The 23,342-nt window shown below is 37.4% G+C and overlaps 1 protein-coding gene across 1 annotated transcript in view; it reads left to right on the forward strand.

Annotated features, from left to right (window-relative positions):
- Positions 1 to 16,309, forward strand: part of TTC27 (tetratricopeptide repeat domain 27) — a 117,186-nt gene extending 100,877 nt beyond the window's left edge. The window contains exons 16-20 of the mRNA XM_062629564.1: positions 2,133 to 2,298; positions 7,609 to 7,806; positions 11,898 to 12,009; positions 12,593 to 12,693; positions 16,077 to 16,309. Coding sequence (XP_062485548.1) covers positions 2,133 to 2,298; positions 7,609 to 7,806; positions 11,898 to 12,009; positions 12,593 to 12,693; positions 16,077 to 16,199 — 700 coding nt within the window. The 3' untranslated portion in view covers positions 16,200 to 16,309. The remainder of the gene's footprint in view (positions 1 to 2,132; positions 2,299 to 7,608; positions 7,807 to 11,897; positions 12,010 to 12,592; positions 12,694 to 16,076) is intronic.
- The last annotated feature ends 7,033 nt before the right edge of the window (positions 16,310 to 23,342 follow it).

Consider the following 23,342-nt stretch of genomic DNA (forward strand, 5'->3'; position numbering starts at 1 on the left):
GACATCTCCCCTCCTGGTAACTTGTTGACTTTTTTGAGAAGATGGGGGAGATCATACAGGCTAATGCTGCAGATGTTGTACAGCAGTTTCAGATACGGTATCTCAAGGTGATTGGGGTACATGAGTCAGCCAGAGCATCTTCTAACCCGTCAGAGAGTTGTGGCAGATCCCAGCTTCCATTGTAGCAATATCCACAGAGGAAGGAGCAAGTCTCTGTTCTTTTCTAGTATAATCTATCAAAGTCATGGCTCGAAATCCCTTGCTAAGACTGTTAACAGTGGAGGAGACCTAACTGTTAGTACGTTCACTTGGCAATATCATGTATATCAGAAGAGAACAGGGAGTGAACACGGAAAGATCCTGCCTGTGCCAAATGACCTGTTTTTCTTCAAAAATTTTGCTCTATTGGTCAGGTCTCTTCATATGTATTTGGTGACTCTTTTAATACTATATGCTTAGATCAGTAGTTATTTAGATTTTTCCCGGACCCAGTCATTCCAAACTTTTACTGGCCTTATCCATTGGTTAGATATTCCCTTCTCCTGACTGGGATATTTACACTCTTCTGGGTCCTGTTTTTGAAACTCAACCAACAATTTCTTTGAGCTGTCTTACTTTAGACAGTGCTTTTAGCAACTTACTCAAGCAATAGAGCAAGTGAACTGCAAACTTTGAAACAAGCCATCTTTGTATGATCTTTATTAAGAAGAGACTTACTGTAATACCTCTCCAAAGAAGATTTTTACTGGCTTGGGAAAACTCTGTTTCAAGTTTTCATTTAAAGGAATTTATTTCTTTGTATTTGTTCTATATATCATGACTTCCCAGATGAGAGTAAGCTTCAGTCTCTTAAAGTCCCAAGAACCATACCATTCTGATTCTTTAGCAAAGCTGTTTTTATAGTTTCTAATTTGTTCAAACTTCTGGCAGTATGTTTAAAGCTTTAAGCAGTAGGCACCCAGACCTTAGTAACATGTGCATCATATTGCATTAAGATTTCTTACTTTTATGCCTCCTTTCCAGCACCTTTGGTTGCATGTTGCATAGGATGTCATACCTCTGTAAACTGTAGGTCAGCAGCTTTCAGCCCATACTCTTGTTTTGGCCAATCTGTCTTATGTTCCTTACCAGAGAATTCCATTACCTCTCTCCTTGAGTAAGGGAATGCTAGAGTTGCCTGCAGTGGATCTATGTGGAAAAATAAAGATGCTTCCATACTTGACAGTGAGTTTATAGGAATTATGCTGCCCACCTTTATTCCACAGCCCTTCTTCCTGCCGCAGTAAGATGATACACTGGACATCGCCTTTGATGAGGGACCCTGGTAGTGTTTGGGGCCACTCTGACAAATTTGTACTGAGCAGCACAGCATCAGGAAACAGAGTGAAAGTAATGCTGCCAGCTGGCATGAGAAAAGAAAAAAAAGGTTGAAACTGATGGGATTCTGTGCAGTGGGTGTGCACCACGTGCCAATGTTTGAAATAAATCACAGTCACTATTATTCTGCATCCGCAGTGAACTCAGTGATTTTATTTAATGTGTGTTACAACTGCAGCATAAATAAGCTTCTTTTCTCCTCATTCCAGTTAAAAATTCGGAAAAGCAGATGCTGACATAGATGGTGCAATTGTCATTATTTTTTTGACAAATGTAATTGTGACTTTTTTACAAGCACTTTTTACAAGGGCATGTATCACAGGACAAGAGGGAATGGCTTTAAGCTAAATGAAGGTAGATTTAGGTTAGACATTAGGAAGCAGTCCTTTACTGTGAGGACGGTGAGACACTGGCACAGGTTGCACAGTGGTAGCCCCATCCCTGGCAGTGTTCAAGGCCAGCCTGGATGGGGCTTTGAGCTTGGTCTAGGGGAAGGTGTCTCTACCCATGTCAGGAGGGTTGGAACTGGATGATCTTTAAGGTCCCTTCCAAACCAGACCATTCTATGACTCTATGAATTAACAGTATTGAAAATTATAAACAGTAACTTTTACATGGCACTGTTTTCTAAATCTGCTTTTTTTAATAAGCAGCTTTTTAGTTGATACAATGGCAGATAATTATAGTTTAGAAATCTTCGATATTTAGTCTTTAATACAGAATCTTCTTTTCTCTACTTTTTTATTATTGATTAGAATCAAAGCATTTCGAACCCTTCAAGAAGCTCTCAAGTGCAACTATGAGCACTGGCAAATATGGGAGAACTATCTTCTCACCAGTACAGATGTTGGAGAGTTCTCAGAAGCAATTAAAGCTTATCACCGGCTCATGGACTTAAGAGAAAAGTACAAGGATACACAGGTGGGGAAACTTTCATGTTAAGGCATCCTATATGTTCATTAATTTCTGCTGATAATGGTTATTGGTAATCATAGTATGCATGCCAGTGAACTTATGTAAGCAACCCATTTAAATGTTTGAGATCTGAACCATAAGGCTAAGTATTTAAAATAAAAATGGGCAAAAAGAAAAACTTTTGCATCCAGCTTTGCCTCAGACTTTGTGGAAGGCCAAATATGAGCGTTGAGGCTTAAGATCTATTCTTAAATCAAACATAATGCATAAGCCCAGCTGTCCATAGTGTTCCTGCATATCTTAGTATCAGAAATCATATAAATTATTTAGTTTAAAGAAAGGTAAGATTTTCTCATGCATTTGAAATTTCCACAAATGAGCTTTTGAAAGTGAATTAAGTTTCATTAGATTGATTGAACAGATAAAATAATTATGGTTGTGGAAATGTCTCATTTGTTCATGGGGGGCAGGGATGTTAAAAACTTTTTTCAGGTTACCTTTTAATGAAATTGTACTTGAGCACAATACTCGTTCTACCATAAAACCAACCATGCGCAGGATAACATTATGTATAAATAAAATCCATTCAGTTTGGTATGGCTGAACATTAAAAGGTCTCAAACTGTCATTTCACTAAAATGTTTCTGTGGAAAATAGTCTTATATATGGTGAAGATTAGCATGTTTGGCAACTATGGTGTTGTGGCACTGGTCAGTCCTGTGTGTCTACTGCATTATTTTAGTCAGATTGACAAGTGACGAGGAATAGAACTTTCTACATGTATTTGTCCATTTTTTTGAGATGACACAGAATCCTATTAGTGTGTTTCACTAATAATTAGTGTTGTATAACTCTTCTCATACAACTTCTGTCATTTTTACAGAAGTATATATGCTATGTATCCTAACTTACATGTTTTTTTATCCTGATTTTAACTTCGACGTCTGATATGTAAAGTGCTTTATGGATTTCATCATAACTTCTAATAAACTTTCCTCAATTACAAGGATTTTACTACTCAGCCAAGTAAAAATTCAAAGTCTGATTAAAGAGCTTCAGAAAGGCTCTAATTGATAATCGTACAAGGAAGAGTATTCCCTTAGGAAAAGAAAAACAAAACCACATAAAAGTAAAAGCTTCTGCTGAGATTGTTTGCAAAGCTCACCATTAATTTCTGAGCCTCTCCCATTTGCCATCTGGTCTGTTTTAAGTAGAGATGCTCAGTAACCCTCTTGTGCAATTGTATTTAACAAAATAAAAGAATGGAACGTATGTGGAAGCATACACCTCTGTTTCCATGCTAACATAATACGGTCTTCCCTCAAGTTATCACTAGTATTTGTAGTTGTCATAGGTTTGAATTGATAGACTACTAAGCTAGATGCCATAGTGATGAGAAAGAAGGTTGGAATTTAAAAATACAGAAAAATAAGTATGCACAGGACTGAAGCAACAAGTTGAGTCATTGATTACAGTTCCTTGTGAAAACAAAGCCGATCACCTACCACTTTTAACATAATCATCATTGCGAAATACCCCATGTGAAACTGAATGCATCAAGTAAGAGCGTGCAATTGAATATATAATTTGAAATGTCCATGCTTGTGTGTGGACATCAGATTTTGTTTTATTTTATTTGAGCACAGTATGAAGTCATACTCATAAATCACTAATTTCTTATAGTAACAGTAAGGCATTCATATCTTCATTTGTGGTTTCTGGTAGGCCATTGATGTCTTTTTGTATCAGACTTCTGAGTACGGAAGGCCGCTTTGGGAGACTTTGCTTCTAAGCTATTTTAGTTATTTAATGATGTCATCCTTGTGGCAAAGGTTCAGGATATCGTGAGGCTTGAAGATATGTACGTATAGATTCTGCAGGCAAAATTGAACAAGGAAAAGCTGAAGGGCTCTTTATAAATAGGCAACAATGCAATAAAAGATTACAGCAAAGGGCATACTTTCAAAAGCCTCAGTTTCTTTATAACATAAATGTTATAAGCATTCTTTCTTTCCCTCCTTCCTGGTTCTTAAAGCTCTTCAAATTTCCATATTCTTTTAATGATCATGAATCCTAGAGAAATTATACCTTAAAACCTTTAATACAGATTTATGTAACTAAAAAAACGAAAGCTCACTAAATTGTCTCTAGTTTCAGCTAGTAAATCAGTCACTAAAAAGGACCCAAGGAGAAAGCCCTACCTGTTGTAATCATCACTTTAACCTCTGAATTAGTGTGAGATGATAAATATACCTGAAAAATTTCATACTACTTTGCACCACATGCATGCTTGTGGAGACAAGCAATGTTTTTTTACTTGGAAAGTTGCAGTTCTGTAAACAATAAACTTACTTTGTGAATGGAAAAGCTGTTTTGCTACATGGCTTTCGGAAACCAGATCTTCATCCTGTGCTGTCAAAAAACATTCAATCAAAAGTATGGACAAATGACTCTTTTCTGCAGTTCTGTGTTCTTGAGAATCTAGCAAAGATTTTTGTTACCCTTTCCATCAAATATCCGTGTTTTAGCTGTCCGTATTGCCAGACTGTTTCTAATAAAAGGCTTCAAGAGCATGTTCCAAGGGGATTTTGAGGAGTGAGGTAAGGAATTACTAATTTATGGAGCTCTTCTTTTAAGAAGCTTCGTAATGACAATTGTCTTATTATAAAGCTTTAATTTGGGAGGAGCATAGGGAAAGCTCATAAACTGCAGATAATGTCATTTTGGATCTGGTATCTGAGAGTTCTGTTCTTACTTGAACGTTGTCAAGTTTGATTAGTATTAGTGAATATTTTCACCAACTGAATTTTCATATGAAAATAGCTGTTTGGAGAACAGTTGTGGAATGAGATTAACTGATAGACATCACAGAGTTTTAAAACGATTTGGTTTGTTTCTGAGGTTTTGTCCCATGGTTTCTTTTGCTGAGTTTTCAGTCAGTACACATTATTCACAAAAGTGAAGGAAGAGGAAAGTAGATTGTGTGATGTCATGCTAAACACAAACTCAGCACAGTGGTCATATGGAGCCCAGTTCAGTAGAAGAAGCATTTAAAAAATCCTTGTGGGGGATCCTGGGCAGCAGAGCATTGCTGTAGTAGTTTAGTATGTATGGCAGTTTAAAATCTCACAAAGATAGGAATTAAAGTTTAACACTTAAGACAACTGTCTAAACGGAAGGTTCTTGTTACGCTGCTAATACTTTTTGAAGATCAGCATAATACACTTGCAGCTTGAAATAGCTTTATTTAACAACTAGGCACAGCTAAAGTAGTATTAACGATTCATTACTGTTTAATGGACCCTTTAATCCAGGCCTTCACACTAGTTTTATTTTAACTGTTGTAGTGTTAAAGCTTACATGATGAATTACAAAAAAGGAGATAGATTATAAAGATGAAAGTGTAAACCAAGCCTGAACTCTGTGGGAATATGGGTAATTTTTCAACTGCTAAATCCTACTGTCTGGGGAAACATTTATTTATTTATTTATTTTCCATGTGCAAACAAAACATCATTGTCTTTAAAATTCTTTATAACTGTACATGATATTCATGTGAGCTAACTTTCTGGACCTGAATGACCATTTTGTTAAACTGTGAAATTGATTGAGATGTCATACAATCCGCAGAACCAGTTCTAGTTCCTTTTCAAAAGAGAACATAGTTTAATGCTGCTTTTTATACCTCTTCTCTATTTCTTATTGCAATGCTGTACTAATGGAAACATCAATACTTGCTCATGTTTTTCTAGCAAATCCTTATAGAAGACCTGATTGGTTTAATGATAGGGTTTAGTTTCTAGATTCCAAATCACAAATGTAATATGAATTTTAGAACTTTTGGACTATTAATAGTTGATCATGTTTTCTATTATCATAAGTGAAAATCTGAATGTTTTAAAAGAAAGAACAGCCAGTTTGTTGTATCATTTTACAATTTGGGGAGAGCTGTTGAGCTGATGTTCAGATGCTACTGTGATTTCATACTTGAAACAACTTTTCTTCTATAAAATGACTCAATTGAGTCTGAAAAGATACCAAGGAGATGCACATTTTTTTCACATTTTCTGTTGCATAGATTTATTTCATAACATCACCAGCCATTTTGATTTATTTGGGTTTTGTCAAAGATTTCCTATATCTGATAAAACTCAGTACTTAATTACTGGGATGTATTTTAATTGAGTCATTGTACAGAAGAAAATTGCTTTAGGAAAATGACATCACAAATATTAAACTGGATATGTTTTTATTATAATATACTTTGATACTGTCGTAATTTTTGCATTACTTTCTGTCAGTAAACCATGTCTTGATTTAGGAGGGTGCACTGCTGTCCTGCTTTTACTAGAGTAGTGATATACCTGTGTGGTTTGGGCTACTCGCACATCATAATTGAAATAGGTTTTAATTACTGTCTTGATACTACTGTTGCTATTAATGTGATTACATTGTAAGTATCACATGGACAAAAGTGTTGAAACATTAAAGCTGCCAAATTGTAGCCTCATGAGTTAGGAACTACAACATGAAGGTGTTTTTATACCTTTTGTTGGCCTATGTTAACTGCAAGCCTTATGACAATTCTATTTTGTTCATATCTTGTTTCTTCCCCAGTTTCTGCATCTCACACACCACACCTGTGTGACAGGTAGCTGTCACTTAAGAATTCACAGCTTTTTGGGGAATTATTTCCTTCTAATTCACCATATGATCCAATATCTTAATTTACATTTGCTGTCTCATCTTATTGAGAAGGAGCTGAGGCATGGCAAAACTGATTTTCAGTGTTCATTCTGGGACACAAAGACTCAGGTCTTTTTCAGGGACACTTGGTATTTTGTAGGATTTTATACTTGCAAAGCCCAGCTTCCATTTAGCTCACTATCACACATGCTCAGCATTTCTGCAGGTCAGATCCCACATTCTGTAGCCAGTGACTCAGGAAGCATGGCTGTTAAATGGGTGCTTATAAGTTTGATTAAACTTAGGATACTGCCACAATTTCCTATTCTGTTCTTTTTCCTGTTCCATTCTAACCTGTCATGGTAACCCAAATTTTTGTTTTAGCTCTTTGGCCTCTTCACAAACTTTAAAATCTTAAAGGTTAGGTTTAAATTAATTGAATTATACCCCTAGTAATGCATTTCTTAATAAATATTGTATTGTCATATGGTACTATATTTTTATTTTACTGGATCATTAACAGACATGAAATATTACAGATATTATATATACTGATGGTTATTTGAGTTAAAAAAAAAACAACTTTCCTGTTGCCATTTTTATTGTTATTTTCCTTTTTTTCTTCTTAAGGTGCTGGCTATTCTGGTCAGAGCAGTAGTGGATGATATGGCAGATCGCGCTGGAGAAGTAGCCAGTGGATTAAAGGGGAAATTGCAAGAGCTCTTTGGCAGAGTGACTTCACGAGTGACAAATGATGGGGAGATCTGGAGACTTTATGCCCGACTTTACGGAAATGGACAGAATGATAGTGGTGAAGATATTGAAAAGGTAAATGTGTTGTGAGGTGTATGTTTTTATAGATACACACTTACGGTATAAACATTCTGTTGGCTAACTAACTAGGGCTATAGTAAGATGTGGTCTTGTTCCAGACATGTTTTGGTTTTAGTTTTTCTTCACGCTTATTTTCCGTTTTTCAGGTTACTGCAGCACGCATTTTTGTTATCTGACAGGAGCAAGATGTTTTACATCAGGCTTTATGGATTTTAGAAAAATCTTTCTCTTTTATCAGTGTTTCTTTTTAAAACATCATGTGACAGCATATATGCTTTGTCTTGGATTTGTATTCTGAAAATTTTCTCGGCAGCAATCTAATGTTTCTATTTAATAGTGGTGCTCATTATTTTTTAAATCAGAATCTGTGATACTAAAACCAAGTTATTTCAGTTCCTGGAAGAAGTGGATCTTAATAGCATGATCCAGTGGCATCATAAGCCATCTATATTCTTGTCCTGGGTTCAGCAGTAGCAGTCATTTTTCTCCTTAGTAGTTGGTGCAGTGCTGTGGTTTTGATTTCAGCCTGGGAACAGTGCTGATAACACCGATGCTTTTAGTTGTTGCTAAGTCATGTTTAGTCTAGGACTTTCTTTAGTTAGGACTTTCTGAGTCTCATGCTCTGCCAGGGAGGAGGGGAAGCCGGGAGGAAGCAGAGACAGAACACCTGACCCAAACTAGCCAAAGAGGTATTCCACACCACAGCACGTCATGCCCAGGAGGTAAACTGGGGGCAGTTACCCAGAAGGGTTAGATCACTGCTGGGGTTGGGCTGGGTATTGGTCAGCAGGTGGTGAGAGGTTGTATTCTCTTCCCTTGTTATTTCCCTTATCATTATTTTTATTGGTGGTAGCAGCAGTGGTTTGTGTTATACCTTAGTTACTGGGCTGCTCTTATCTCAGCCTGTGGGAGTTACATTCTTTCCATTCTCCTCCCCATCCCACCAGGAGTGGGGTCAGGGGGAGGAAGGGCAGGGAGCGAGCAGGCGAGCTGCATGGCTGACTGGGCTTAAACCAGGACAATTCTTCTTTGCAATCAGCAAGAAAAAATGCATTTAGAGTTCCCAGAGTAAAAGTACTTTGTCCTTACTTAGCTTAAAATTGAAGTAAAGAATGCTATTTAATTCCTAATCTATGGAACCATTGGTTTCTCTTTATCCATCTCTAGTTTTGCTACATTAACTTCCATCTCTTGTTCCTATCACTTCCCAGGTAATCAAGTTGACTGCATTTCCAAAATAATCACTCTGTGCTGCTTGAAGTGCTTACTTTGTTTTATGCTGCAGTGTGCTTCGCATTTGATGTTAAATTTCCAAAATTCAAATGGTCTTGCATTTTGCACTGCAAAAATTATTTATGGGTTATCAGATCTTCACTGAAGCTGACAATATACAAGGTCAGCATTCAGTATTTTTCCTAATGGCCTGGGCAAAAATGTCAATCTGGAGGACTGCTTGTCACTTGATGTCAAGCATCTCAGGCAGATGGTTGGGGCTACAACTCGTATGTCTGTGGAGTTAAAATTTTTAGGGCCTTGCTCATTGCTTTCCTCTTTATGCTCTGCCCTGTGAAATGCCTTGTTTAGTCATTGACAGTGTCCTTTATACCTCCAATTCCTCCCTTTCTTCCTTCCCTATTTTTCTTTACTGCTAAACAATAAAAGAGATTTGGCCTATTAGGAATTCAGAAATACAGACACTGCAATATCCTGTAATATATCCTCAAATTCTTACTCAGACATGCAAAGTAGCAGAGGTCCTGTCTATACTGTAAATGTAATCGTTTCAGAATCTGGTTACATCACAGTATTTTTTACTAACCCAGTTAAAAACATGGTTTTAATTTGTAGAGGAGACAGGACTTTGTCTGTGTTTTCCTAATCAGACTGGTTATGGGGCTCGCTTACGGCCTAGCTTGGCCTGCAAAATGGAATGATGCTTATAAATACTTAAGATATGCTTACATGTGTATCCCAATATCGTGGTATGACAGATATAGATCATGAAAGTGTAAAATTGCCTGTAGCCACAGCACATTCATTTACAGTGTAAAATTAATTTGCAATAAGTTAGCTAATCGCTGGTGGCTTTTCTGCTATTATAAATTAAAAATTTTAAAAACAACATTTATTTGCTTCACTGCCACAGGCACCATCATGTGTCAGTCAGATATTAAGTGGATATAACTATCCATAGAAAAATTCCAGATGTATCATTGCAGTTTTCCACCCGTGGTCATTATGCAAAAGGCCAGTGAATTCTGAAAGGACATTGTCTCATAGAATGAATCACAGAATAGTTTGGATTGGAAGGAACCTTAAAGATCATCTAGTTGCACCCCCCCTGCCATGCGCTGGGTCACCTTCCACTACACCAGGTTATTTTTTACTATATTTTGGCATTGTAAGACAAATATATGGCAACAGATCTATCACAGCGTCATATACGCCCTTACAAAGGTAGGGTTTTACTTTTATTCCATAAAGTAGTAACTTATTTAGTGCAAATTTAATTATATTTAACCTTTTTTTTTTTTTTCCTAGCATTGCATTTGAAAGAATAACCTTTTATGTCTGGCTATTGTAAAAGGTGGATTGATTGCTGGGATTTTTTGTCTTTCTGTTCTGCTGCCATGTCTGATGCCATGAATTACTAGAATATAGTTACAATTCATAACAGTGCTTTGTGAATTGAATTAGACAGGGTTAGCAAGTTAGGAGTGTAAAACTATTGAAGTATTGGGTTTGAAAGCCTGGTTTCTTTTCTTTAGCTTTGTATATATTTACTCTTACAATTTTACATATCTGACCTGCCACCTCATTCAGTACTTCCTTCTTTCCTATGCTGAACGCAGTCCTGTCCACCCCTTCCCACCGAGGAATCTTTCCAACATTCAATTTTCCTGCTGATCCGTACTCAGGCTAGGAAACCCTTCTGTTACTTGAACTTTTCCCAGCTCATAACTGTTTCCTTCCAGGATAAATCCAGGTTCCAGAAGTGCAAACAAACAACCCGTTAGACTTTGAATTCTTTCGCCTCTCCAACATCTGTCAGCAAACCCCCCCCTATTTTGCTGCAATGACTTAAGACACATGCAGACTGAAATCAGACTGCTGTAAAAACTGTTGTTCCTTCTCTTGGAAGTTCTGGCCAGCAGAGGCAAGAACTTCCACCAATTATAACATAGGTTATTATGAAAAAAATTGATTTGCTTTGCTTTGACTTAATACACCTCTACTGTAATTTACAGTAGCATGAGCAGTTCAGTCACCTATGCTATAGTGTGATTTGAGCTCCAGTGGAAGAGAGAAGTTGGAAGCTTCTGAGGTGACGACCCCCAGATTTAATCTTTGTTCAGCAATCGGAAGCCTTTATTGTGCTCAGGTACCTGTACTGCACTGAAAGGTTTTTATTCCTTTAATATGATATTTAAATTCTTTTAAAAGGTAATTAAAGAGTTGTCATTGAACCAAGCCATGTAACTTCTGGCATGTATTTGTTTTGTATTTCTGATGCTCTAAAAAGAAAACACAACTCAAAAGCAAAAATTAATTTCTTCTGCCTTTTTTTCCCCCCTTCCATATTGCTTCCATTTATTTTTCCTGTTCACACTGAGAATCAGAGCTTTATGGCAGCTAATAGCTGTGTCTGTAAAATACATTTTTCGCCAAGAATACATATACAGAAAGAAGTCTTTGATGTATTCAGTTATAATTTTTTTAGGTGCAAAATTGGTGTTCAAAGTGTGAGTACAAGTATTTTTCCATTTTTCATGTGCATTTAATTATGATGACTTGGCAAACATGGGTCACATCCATCAGTCTAGACAGATTTTTAGAAGATAAAAATTAGACACATGTTACTTTATATGCCTCTCATACTTGGGATGCAGTATTGGTGAAGAACATCTGTGTTACAGCTGGTGATTACTGTTGCAGAGAAGGACACTACTCCAACTCAAGGAAATCAAGCGTAGTAAAGATACATTCATTTTCTGGATTGAGCATTAATTTCATGGACACTTAGAACTAAATTAGTTTCATAGTTTGCTTTCTTACATACTGATCATTTTTTCTCTTGCTTGCAGTCACTGCAGTATCTCAATAAGGCACATAAATGTGAAATTCAATCAAGCAATTGGGAGAAAGATGTATCTTCTTTTAAGGAAGTGGTGAAAGGAGCCATAGAGATTGCACATGGTATGTTCTACCTGAAAAGAACTTTTTTATTGATGAAGAGTGTATAAAATATTTATTAAGCTTTGTAATAAAATAATAATACACTTTACACATTAAATTTATTCCTACTATTGGGAGTCCTCTAACAGAGAGCATGTAAAAATATACTTGGAATGAGGCAGAAATTCTGTTGTGTGAGTCAGTAAATGTATGACTAGTAAACGTGATCCAGTAATTTCATGGTCCAGCAATTTCTTAATGCAAGTGAAAATGCATCTATAGTTCACTGCAGTCCTCAAATCTTCACATAAGTTTGATTGACTTTGCCAGTCAGGAGATGGACAAAACTTAGACTTGCTAAGACTATTCACTGTGCTGTGATATTTGTGTTTAAGAAGGATACATATACCTGTTGGGCTTAGAGTTATCTTGTCAACATTGCTTAGTAGTCTGTCTCTTTTTGTTTGTTCTGGGAGATATTACATTAAAAAATTGAGTATGAAAGGTATCGAGATTTATAGTTAAATGTTGATGTATATAAACTACTGCTATGGAGGTAATGCTTTTTTCTTGGCGGGGGGGGGGTCCTGTGTTTGGATTCTAGTGGCTATAAAATGCAGCAAGAACAAGTCTAATCATCAGGAAGCTTTACAGATACTTTCTTCAGCTCGGCTCAACTTACGTGGCTTGTCAGCCAAAGCAAAGGTAAGAATCTTTGAAAGGTAGGAAGTTGTGTTTGAAAGCTAGGAATCTTTGTTCTTTTGCTATAAACCATTTCTACATTTTGAATCAATTATAGATGAAATAATAGCTGCCTGTCTCAATGCATCATCAGATGGACATTCACCTCCATTCTGTTAAGGATTCCGGTTTTAAGTAGATGTTTATTTCCCTTCTTCCTGCTAGGCTTTGATTGAAATAAATCTGTTTTTCTAAGAGATAGCATTGACATTTTAGAGTAAGTTAGAATTTTACTTAAAATAATGGGCAGTTTTGAATGTTTGGAAGAAATCACTCATTTCAAGTATCTTAAGTATTTTCAAATATCATTCTTATGTGAGTAGTCATGTGGGAAGCATGGCAGGCTCAGAAAGAATGGATGTGAACCTGCAGAAAGGACCAAAACATATCAGAACTACTTTGCATCACTTGAAGTGTTTTAAAAAACAATTATTTATTAAAAGACTTAAGATTTCAGAAAGAATAAAGGAACAGTGAATATTTCAGTAAGGTTTTCATGGTGGATACCCTTCCAATTCAGGTACTAATTTGTTGGAAAATGTCATCGTTTGAATCATATGTTTGGTTTTTGGAGTTGTGCCTCCATAGCTAGACACCCAAAGAGCTGAGTCTGTTTCTGCACCACTATTATCCTGATTTTACCTTTCATCTTACAACACGAGATACAGTTATTGTTTAACTGAACACTGATCTGAAATACGTTTTCATTCAAAATACACTTAATGTCTTCAAGTCTGGCTGTGTGTGGGATTTAGTAAATGTGAATTACAGAGCATAAGTTTTATAACATGTGTGCTTGTGTTACAAAGTGTTGATCCATCGTGTGCTAAACTTGGCTCACTCTCTTTGAAGTCCTATAATTTTGAGCATAAAAGCCTAAGAAAGTTTTATAAGCAGACACAAGCTGGCTCTGTAACTGCACTTTTAGATACTGGCATGCCAAAGTCTTTGGAATGTAGTGAAAAAACGTCATAATATGTATGTTTTGTTGTGATTCACAGAATGGTTGTAAAAAAAAAAAAGTGTGTAGAGTGTGACTGTAGAGAAAACAAAACTACTTGATATGAATTATATAAATACAAGTACAGGTGGTTTATATTATTCAAGATCATGCAGTATCTGAAATATTAAGAATAGGTGAGTAATAAATTTTATCATTAATTCCTGAAGGCACTAATTAAATGAGCATCTATATTACTGACAGATTATGGTGCCTCTGAGTTTTATGACTCTTCTGAGGAAACTGACATGTTAGAGATACAGCTGTTGGTATAACCTCACTGTTTGTGCATACTTTCCAAGATGCCATCTTATTTTTAATATGAAGTCATATTGAATTTCCAAAGTTTTGTGGTTTAAAAACTCAGTCATCTTCTGTGAGATCCTATGCACAAACAGTTCAGTGCTGTTTATGCCTGTCCAAGCGTGACATTGTTGCCAGTTAAATCAGTATTAGTGTGGAGTTGTTGGTTGGGGTTTGTTTCCTTTTTTCTTTTAACAGAAAAGAAAACCTAAAAAACTGGGCTAGGAGCAGATTCAGTAGTTACAATTTCATAAGGAATAAAGGAATGGTGAAAGAAACTTTTAGAAGATAAGGTTTCAAAATTTTGAGGTCAGGATATGCAATTGGAACAAAAGAGTAATTTTTGTACAATGTTGCTTCTTGGACTTCTCGCCTGTCCTGGGATCTCCATCTCCAACATTCCAGCTGCTGTGCCGTGCTAGACCTATCATGCACCCACAGTCTGCTGAAAGCTGCAACTCAAAAATGTGTTGTTAATGGGCTTCTGTCTGTATGGAGCCTTCTGGGGAGTTGCATTTTCTGGTAAATAGCGTAGTGGGCTCTTTTCTGCTCCTTGTGCCCATGCATCATTTGGATCTGACAGGTGGGGGTCTCCGAAAAGGAGAAAGGTCATGGAGCTGTGTCGTAAATGCATGAAATGTGGGTACTGTTGTGGAGAAACATGAGGCACAAAGAATAATGGTGCATGAAACTTCCCCAGGCTGCATGTAGTTGACTAGATCTCTTGAACTGGGGCAGGGATAAAAAATTCTATCATCCTGATTTATTTCAGCTGTCTTAGCCAGAAAGAACCAAACTTTTTTGTCACATTCTCAGTGTGAGGTTTTGGGGCTGAAAGTCAGAAAAGTTTCTCTGCTACTTGTAGCAAGAATACATGCCTATTTTTGTTTAAGATGTTCCTTTGTTCAGTGACAGCACTGTTCTGAGGCACATTGAAGACCTTGGTTCAGGCCTTTTAAGTAAATTCTTGTTTATATATGTATCTGCAGTGTCCCATTATGTTTTGGTGATATAATGATGTACAGATGTATTATAGAGCGATTTTGTTTTCTTAGTTTGTTTTTGTCTCTAAATGTATGCTTTTCCTTTATGTCAAATGAAGTGTTAATCACTCTCTCTTTACATAATAAAGGGGAAACATATGTTTGGGGGGTGTGTTCCCCCCCCCCCCCCATATTTCTCTGAATCGGTACTTCACACAGCCTCCATGTTACTTCAGTCAAGTGAGAGGTCCTGGCCTTGCAACAGCAACATGTTCTGGTGCAGCATGCACAAAGCTCCAGTCTGAGCTTGCCTGTCTCAAGGCTTTAGAAAAGTCTTTAGCGTTCCTCTCTCTTGGTTTCCCTGTAAACATATGAAAATTAAGATTGCTCATGAATTAGCTGCTTTGTGTTCCTGTTATTGTCTTAAGGTCTTTAAGAACAAACTATTTTTATTACCCTGTAGTGTTTTGTTTGCTCTTGTATAACTTAATTAAACACAGATTAATATCTCCACCCACGTACGTCTTCACGTCTAATGTTAAAACATAGTTATTAGAGGTTTTGGAGAAAATGATGCAACAGAACATGACACTGGGAAAAATGGCCATTAAAACTCACAGCTCCTAATTTATCAGCAGGTGAGTTTGTAAACTGCAGTGACATTATGTGAGATGCTCTTCTAATTTGAGTTTCATAGTAAACTCCTTTACTTTCAATGGCATCAGGAGTCATCACAGGCAGTCAGGCCAGAGCAGAAACCCACCATCTACAGGAGGAGGATTCAGCCCCTTTTGCAAAACTTCAGGTGTGGGGCACAGACCTCAGGTCTATGTGTGTGTGTGTGTGTGTGTGTGTGAATGTATGTAAAGATATATATATATATATATATATGCTGCTTATTAGCCACAAAATGGCCTTTTTAAAGAGAGAGAGATAGGTGTCATCATGTACCAAAAATACAAATGAGGGATAGTGGTGATGTATTTCCTGTATTGTCTCTGTGCTGAAACAGAGAAGCTGTATGTATATATTAAAATAATGCATTTCTTTTTGTCATGCAGCAACTTTTTGTAGATGTAACAAGTAATGAAGTTCACAGGGAGATAGCTGATGAGGTGACAACTATGGACAACATGATTGCTGAACTTCAGGAACTGAGCAACCAGCTGAGAGACCGGTGCTGACATATGGACCAGATTTTGTGACAGGAAGATGATAATGACACGTTCCTTTTGCCACAGTTTTAAGAACAATTCTTATGCAACAATACTCTCAATAAACATTTTTCTGTACAGCGCTGCTCTCGTGGTCAGCTTTGAGTTCAGGCTGCTTTTTAAGATTCTTACCTGCTCTCACTGTCTTGCGAAGTTGCATGTTTTGGATCCTCAGGCTGGGAACAGAGTTACTTGTATGTATGAGGTGATTACTGAGGGTTAGTTCTGCCTGACTGCATCGCACTCGGGTGCCAGACCTCTGTGGACACCCCACCTGTGCTGCTTGTGGGGGAGCAGGAGGGACACTAGGGAAGGAGCAGAGGTAGGAGCTGGGCCTGTCACCCTCCCCAGTGAGGTGCACAACCAATCAGAGGGTGCATCCGTCTGCTGCTGGCCAATCACAGGCGCTGTAAGGCTGGCCCGTCAGTGGTGAGAAGCTGAGGTGAGGGCAGGCTGCCATGGTGGGGAGCGCAGTTGGGACTGGGGAGGCTCACTGGGTTGTCCGGGACTTTCGGTGTTAATCAGTGTTAACTGCTTCAGAGCAGTAGGAGTGGTGTTCTGAGAGTAAGAATTTCATCTTTTGTTATTCTTGTAATACAACTGAAGTAGCAGGATGCTTGCTGTGTTAGGATTTGCAAACAGTTATTTAAAGGAGTATTATATTAATCAAAAATATGCAACTCGTGGGCAATAGACTAGCACTTCATTTGGGCCTCTTACAGGCATGGGGAATTCCCCCTACTGAAGCAGCAATGAAACTGCAATCTAGGATCAGTTTGGGTTGGAAGGGAACTTAAAGCTTACCCAGTTCCTACCTCCCTGTCATGGGCAGGTACACCTTCCGCTAGAACAGGTTGCTCCAAGCCCCATCCAGCCTGGCCTTGAACACTGCCAGGGATGGGACAGCCACAGCTTCTCTGGGCAACCTGTCCAGTGCCTCACCACACCGATAGTAAAGAATTTCTTCCTAATATCTAATCAAATCTACCCTCTTTTAATTTAAAGCCATTTCCTCTTGTTCTGTCACTGCATGTCCTTGTAAAAAGTCCCTCTCCAGATTTCTTGTAGGCCCCCTTTAGGTACTGGAAGACTGTTATAGTCTCCTTCCCTGGAGACATTCAAAACCCACCTGGACACATTCCTGTGTAACATTATCTAGGTGTTCCTGCTCCGGCAGGGGGATTGGACTAGATGATCTTTTGAGGTCCCTTCCAATCTCTAGCATACTGTGATACTGTGAGCCTTCTCTTCTCCAGGCTGAACAAGCCCAGCTCTCTCAGCCTATCTTCATTAGGAGAGGTGTTTCAGCCCCCTGGTCATCTTCATGGCCTCCTCCAGACTTGCTCAAACAGGTCCACGGTTCCCTCAGGACCTGCAGATGCATCTCATCAGGTCCCATGGACTTGTGCACTTTCAGGTTCCTTAGATGTTCCTGAATGTGACTGGGTGGTTCTTCATTCTCCCAGTCCTTGCCTTTGCTTTCAGTGACTTGGGTGGTGTGGCTGCAGCATTTGCTGGTGAAAACTGAGGCAAAGCAATCATTGAGTACCTCCACCTTTTCCATATCCCATATCTCCATTTTTTAAAATACTTATATCTGACTAAACTTGACTGAGTTATTTTTATCTAGACTATTTTGCACTGTTTTATTTTTGAGTATCTTTACTACAACTCTTAAAATGGGATTTTTTCAGGTTTTCCAGAAACATATGCAAAATAGTTTCCTCACTCATCATGATTTTGGCTCTTCTATATGAGAATGGTGCAGTCTCCAAAAATGAGGTTATCTGTATTCTGGGCATGCATCTGTGATATGTTCAGTAAAATTATACCATTACTAAATAGGAAGAATACTCTCCTGAGGAGAAAGTTGGAAGGTAAAAGGAAACTAAACAATTGCTTGGATTTGAAGCAGCAGTAAAAGCATGTTATTTTGGTGCATGAAAGCGAAAAATATCTTGATGCCTTTATAAAGCTTTGTATCCTTGTAAACCTTCTTACAATGGAGAGTAAGTAATTTATTGCCAGTGTTTTAACATGAGATTCCCACAAAAATTATTAACTTAGAACAGGTTTACCTGCTTGTGAAGGAGAGCTGGCTCCAAAACACTTCTTCAGTGAAATGGCTCAGAAAGGGAGGAGGCATTAAAGTTTGTGCAGAGACATTTCTGTTTTCCTTACATGCATAGTGAGGGTCTCACCTGACTGGAAAAAAAAAGCTGCGAGTTTTGTGACAGACTCCCACCACTGCTATCATTTTATAACTATATTTTGATACTATTTACCTTATTCATAAAACAAAGGAAAAAAGTCTTTGAGACTACTGTTTTGTTTCCAACATTACGTTTTATTTGGAAGAAATGGTTTAGGTGTGGAATTGTTCAGTGGCAGAAAAATCTCCCATTTTTCTTGTGATCTTATGGCAACTTTTAAATCAGAATTTTATCCCACTATCAACTTGAAAACATAAGACTTCAATTCAGTGGTCTTGGTTTAAAAGAAAATAACTTCCTTTGAGTTGGGCTGAGACACTTTTATAGCTAGTTTGGAGTTGCAGAACATGAAGCCAGATTCATTTTTGTGGAGTGGCTTCTGCTTATCATTTAATCACAATAGATGAAAAGTTAACATCTTGTATAGAATATTAGAGAGATCTGTGAGAAGACCTTTATTTCCTTTCCCTTTTGATTTTTATTTTTTATTTTTATTATTTTTGTTTCTTTCCTCAAGGTAGTAACATGAAGAGCATAAGGACTTTTTCCAATGTTAAGTACCACAGGGGAGCGACATGTTTTCTCAGCACAGATTTTTAACTCATTTGAACCTCCCTCTCTTAACACGTGTGGAGTATGAACTTCATCTTTCATCTAATGCTGGGAAAGCCTACTATCCACAGACGTGTTCCTGAAGTGTAGGATGACTAGTGTTATAATAGCACACCACTTTTCCTGTCATAATTAATGTAATAGAGAAGGGATCTCTGCAGATACTGAAAAATACACAATTTAATTACATACAGACGATATACATGGTGTGGAAGATGGAGAGGCAGGAGCTGGCTCACTGTTCAGGAGATAGATACTGACTTTTCAGAACAGATGGCCATCCCAGAAGATCTCAGCCCCTTTATCCATGAGACTGAATGCCTGAGGTAAATCTCTTAAATGTTCTTGCTACCTTTTTCTTTGTATTAGTGGCATCTTCCTCAGATACAAGCTGAGCCTATGCTGCTCCTTTGGATTTCATCATAGGGTCCTTTTAAAACTTTACAGATACAAAAGCTGCCTCAGTTTTGTATGGTACTCATTTTCTGTACTCATACCAGTGGCATTTGGTTCAGAACAGCTCTAGGAGTAGGAGACTATTGTCATGAAGACAATGTTACTATAAAAGCTCTGGCTTCAAAAAAAACTTGTTAGTATGAGAAGAGGAGGGAATGTTTCCTAAACAAACTGCAGACTTTCCATATCTTCCATCTTACTCGGGGCATCTGTCTTCTGGCATGGGAATGTTTCTCACTCAAATCACTCCCATGACAACTGCAAAATCCTTGAGGGTTTAGCAAAACTGGACAGTCCTTTCCCAACATAGTTAACACACCTACAAATACCTCTATAACAGCTATGTTATTTTCAAGTGCTCTGCGTACAGCTAAATGATAATGATTACTTAGTGTAGCATGGGCTTCATTAAGCAATGTTTCACAGGAATGGCTTATAGTTCACAGTAGAACTTCAGATATTTCTGCTCTTTTTTTTTATTTTAATCAAAATTAACCTATTTTGTCATCTATCTGCTGTTAGAGTTGATGTGTAATAGAAGTAAAATGGATGAGTTTAGAATCTTTCAACTTCTACCAGCTCAGATAGGGGCTTTTTGAAGATGAGTATAAAGCCAGTAACGCTTGAAGGAAGTATGGTGTATGAAAAAGAATTTATGGCCCAAGGGGGTTTGTTTGTATGTCTTTCACCAAATATAGTTCAACCTATGATATATTTGCAGTTACTGGTGGTTAGAACCCAGGGAGGGTCTCCTGATTCATCCCAAGTGCTGTGTCTACATAGAGGAAGGGTACACAGCCGGGTGTGGTGCTAAAAGTTTTTCTTGGGTTGGAACATTACTCATGCACACAAGTGAATGTTCTTAGGGCCAGTGAGGCCAAACTGACTCAGGTTGGTCATCCTGAATAAATGTCAGTAAATGAGGTGTTTCACATCACATCATCCTTGATGTTCCTTCCACTGCACTAACTGGTACATTCAGAAAGGCATTCATATAGAGCTCTGTACTAAAAGTGCCTTGGAAAGAAATAGGGCTTGAAATAATTTTTCAGATCTAAAAATGGCGTATGACTTATATGCAACTACAGAGGACACATTTACAAGTTTAGGTTTTGGATCTGTATATACATTGGTTAGAACTACACCTCTAATTATTTTCAGAATAAATAAGGCAGAAAACCCAGGTATTCATTTTATCCTGCTTTGAAGCAGTACTGCCCAGGAAGATATAAAGTCACTTGAAATTATTTTGAATTAACTCTTCAGTGTATCTGTCTTAATATCAATGCCTGTATGAATGACAGTACAGATGGACATTATGTATGACAGGGAAAGCTAAAAAAGTCATGCTATTTCCAAAGTAATACAAATTAAAATGATATCAAGTAATAAACTTTTCTTCCTCGGCATCCATGCAGAGCTCTGCACCAGAAGTGTGTACGAAATAGGGAAAGGTAACAGCTGATTGATAGTGCACAACTTGGGTTCTCTGAACTAAAAAATACGCTGGAATTTAATAGGAAAATCTTATTCTAAAGAGGACAAAATTGCCATCAACTGTAGGGAGTTGTTTTCAGTGTGATTATTCAAACTAAGTACGAAGTTTTTCAGATCTATTTTGAGAAATTTAATTTTTTTCTTTATATTGTGTGTATATATGTAAGTGCATATGTGTGCATGTATGTATATGTGTATAAACATGCACATATATACATAGAAATAATCATGTGCGTGTCAAAGAGATGTTAATTCTGAAGGTGTAAGAGGTACCTGTACCGGAAAGTACATCTCATGAAAGCAGTATGCATTACAGAGACTGGAACACACATCAGCCTCCTATCTGTGCATTTCTAGCATTCTTGCCACTGATCTAAGTGGTAACTGCAGGATAGATAGTCTTGCTTTTCAAAAGTGACTAGTTGTTTTGAGTGTACTGTTGTACACCTTTAAAGAAACCTTTAAAAGCACCTGACTTTAGAAGTAAATGTGCTAAGCACTCTCGAAAAACCAGGCAGAGCCTTTCCATCTCTCCTACTTTACTCATTCCAAATCCCTGTTTTCAAAGTCCTATTCAGATTTGAGAAGTTAGGCCTAAATATCAGCCCAAACATGGACCATCTAAATTTGTTATTAACAGGCAATAACTAGAGACTTTGTGAAAGTTCACTGTAGTTGGGGGGGGCAGGCGTAGCTTTGATTTCGTTATTAAATACCTTTAAATACTGCCTGCCTTCACTCTGAACTTCCTGCTCTCTTTGTTTCAACTCCGTTGTTTATTGCTGGTCTAATGGTTACGTTTAAGCTATGTAAACAGATATATTTTAATGTATGTTGTTTTCATTTTTTTTATTCACATAAGAGTTTTCCACTGATGTCTGCCATTACAAAAGTCTGGTTTAATCCATTTACGAAGTATTTTAAAATCAAATAATAACAGAATTTACTTTGTATTAAAGCTGAAGAATCAACAGTGGAATTTTGGAAATCATTTCATTTTATTAAAAAATTTTGATGGTTGCTCTGAATTCAGTCAGGCATGGATATATGTGCTTTAATTTGCATCTCTGAGATGTTTTAGGTACACAAGTACATATAAAAGATGTGCCTATCCCCTGTTAAGAACTGCAAAACCAGTAACACTTTTTGGTTTTTTGAGCTAAAAAGTCACAGGCAAATCGAGCCAGATATAGGAAAGTCCATCCTGTATGTTTTACATGATAGGTTTCAGAAATAAAACTGGCAAATGAGGTGAGTTTCACAATATGAATGGCAATAAAATATTTACTACTGTGCAAAAGCCACTGTAATACTGCAATACAGGTAGGTTTTGCACCATTCAGAAGTACTTGTCAATAGAAACCTATCTATTTATAAGTAGCTTATTCAGGCATGTGCTCATATAGTAACTGCATTCATTAGACAAACATTTCTACTAATCCTTCAGCTATAATAAAAGTGTTATCCTTTTTAGGCTGAGTGTAGTAGCACAGGGTTCTTTTTTTTAACTGTTAAGATCCTTCAAAGAGCAAGGGTGGTAATTATTGGTGACTGTATTTGGTTTTCAGCAAATGAGTTGAAAATTGATAACCCTTGGCAGCATGTAAAGTTAGGATTCCTTGCTGAAAATGGAGACACCCTTACTCTCAGGAGCAGCTTATTACATATACTGTATCTTAAGTAGATTTTTTTCTGCTCTCTAAAGAAACAAAAACCTCAGAGAAAATAGCAGTCTTGTTGGGCTTGTTAGTTTGTTTTACTGTTTTTATAGCATTTGCTCTTTCTTTGATTTTGTTGTTAAGGCAAGAAAATAAGTTTGTGGGTTCAGGGCGGCTTCACTGAGCAAGACAAGGATGACAGGAAGGGGCTGGCAAGTGAGTCACTGCCCTTCTGTACTGCTGTGGATAAGAGACCTATTACAAATTTAATCTATTACTGATCTAAACCTAAATTGTGTCTCTGCAAGAACAGGGTGGTTTGGGATCAAAAATCTGTGATATTAATTCTGCGTTCTGTATAGAAAGTTGACCTAAGGATGGAAGTCCATTTTTCTGTTTGCACTTTACTCTGACCTGAATGTTTTCTCAGAACACACCAAGAAACTTCCAGTCACCAGTGATGTCACATACCCTTTCTCCATTTTTTCCCATTATTTATTTTAAACCTCAGTGACTCCTGTGAGTCACTGTAGCAGGTCTTGTCCAAAAATAAGTGTAATGAACCAGGCAAAGAAATACTAGGCAAAAGCCATGCAATGAAAACTGGGATTAACAGCATGAAAATCTTCAAAACTTCAGGTTAGCCTAGTAATGACATCACTGCTGCAGTGAAGCAG

This window comes from Pezoporus occidentalis, unplaced genomic scaffold, assembly GCF_034315485.1.
Source record: "Pezoporus occidentalis ecotype Australia unplaced genomic scaffold, CSIRO_AGI_Poc_V1 ctg34, whole genome shotgun sequence".
NCBI classification, from domain to species: domain Eukaryota; kingdom Metazoa; phylum Chordata; class Aves; order Psittaciformes; family Psittacidae; genus Pezoporus; species Pezoporus occidentalis.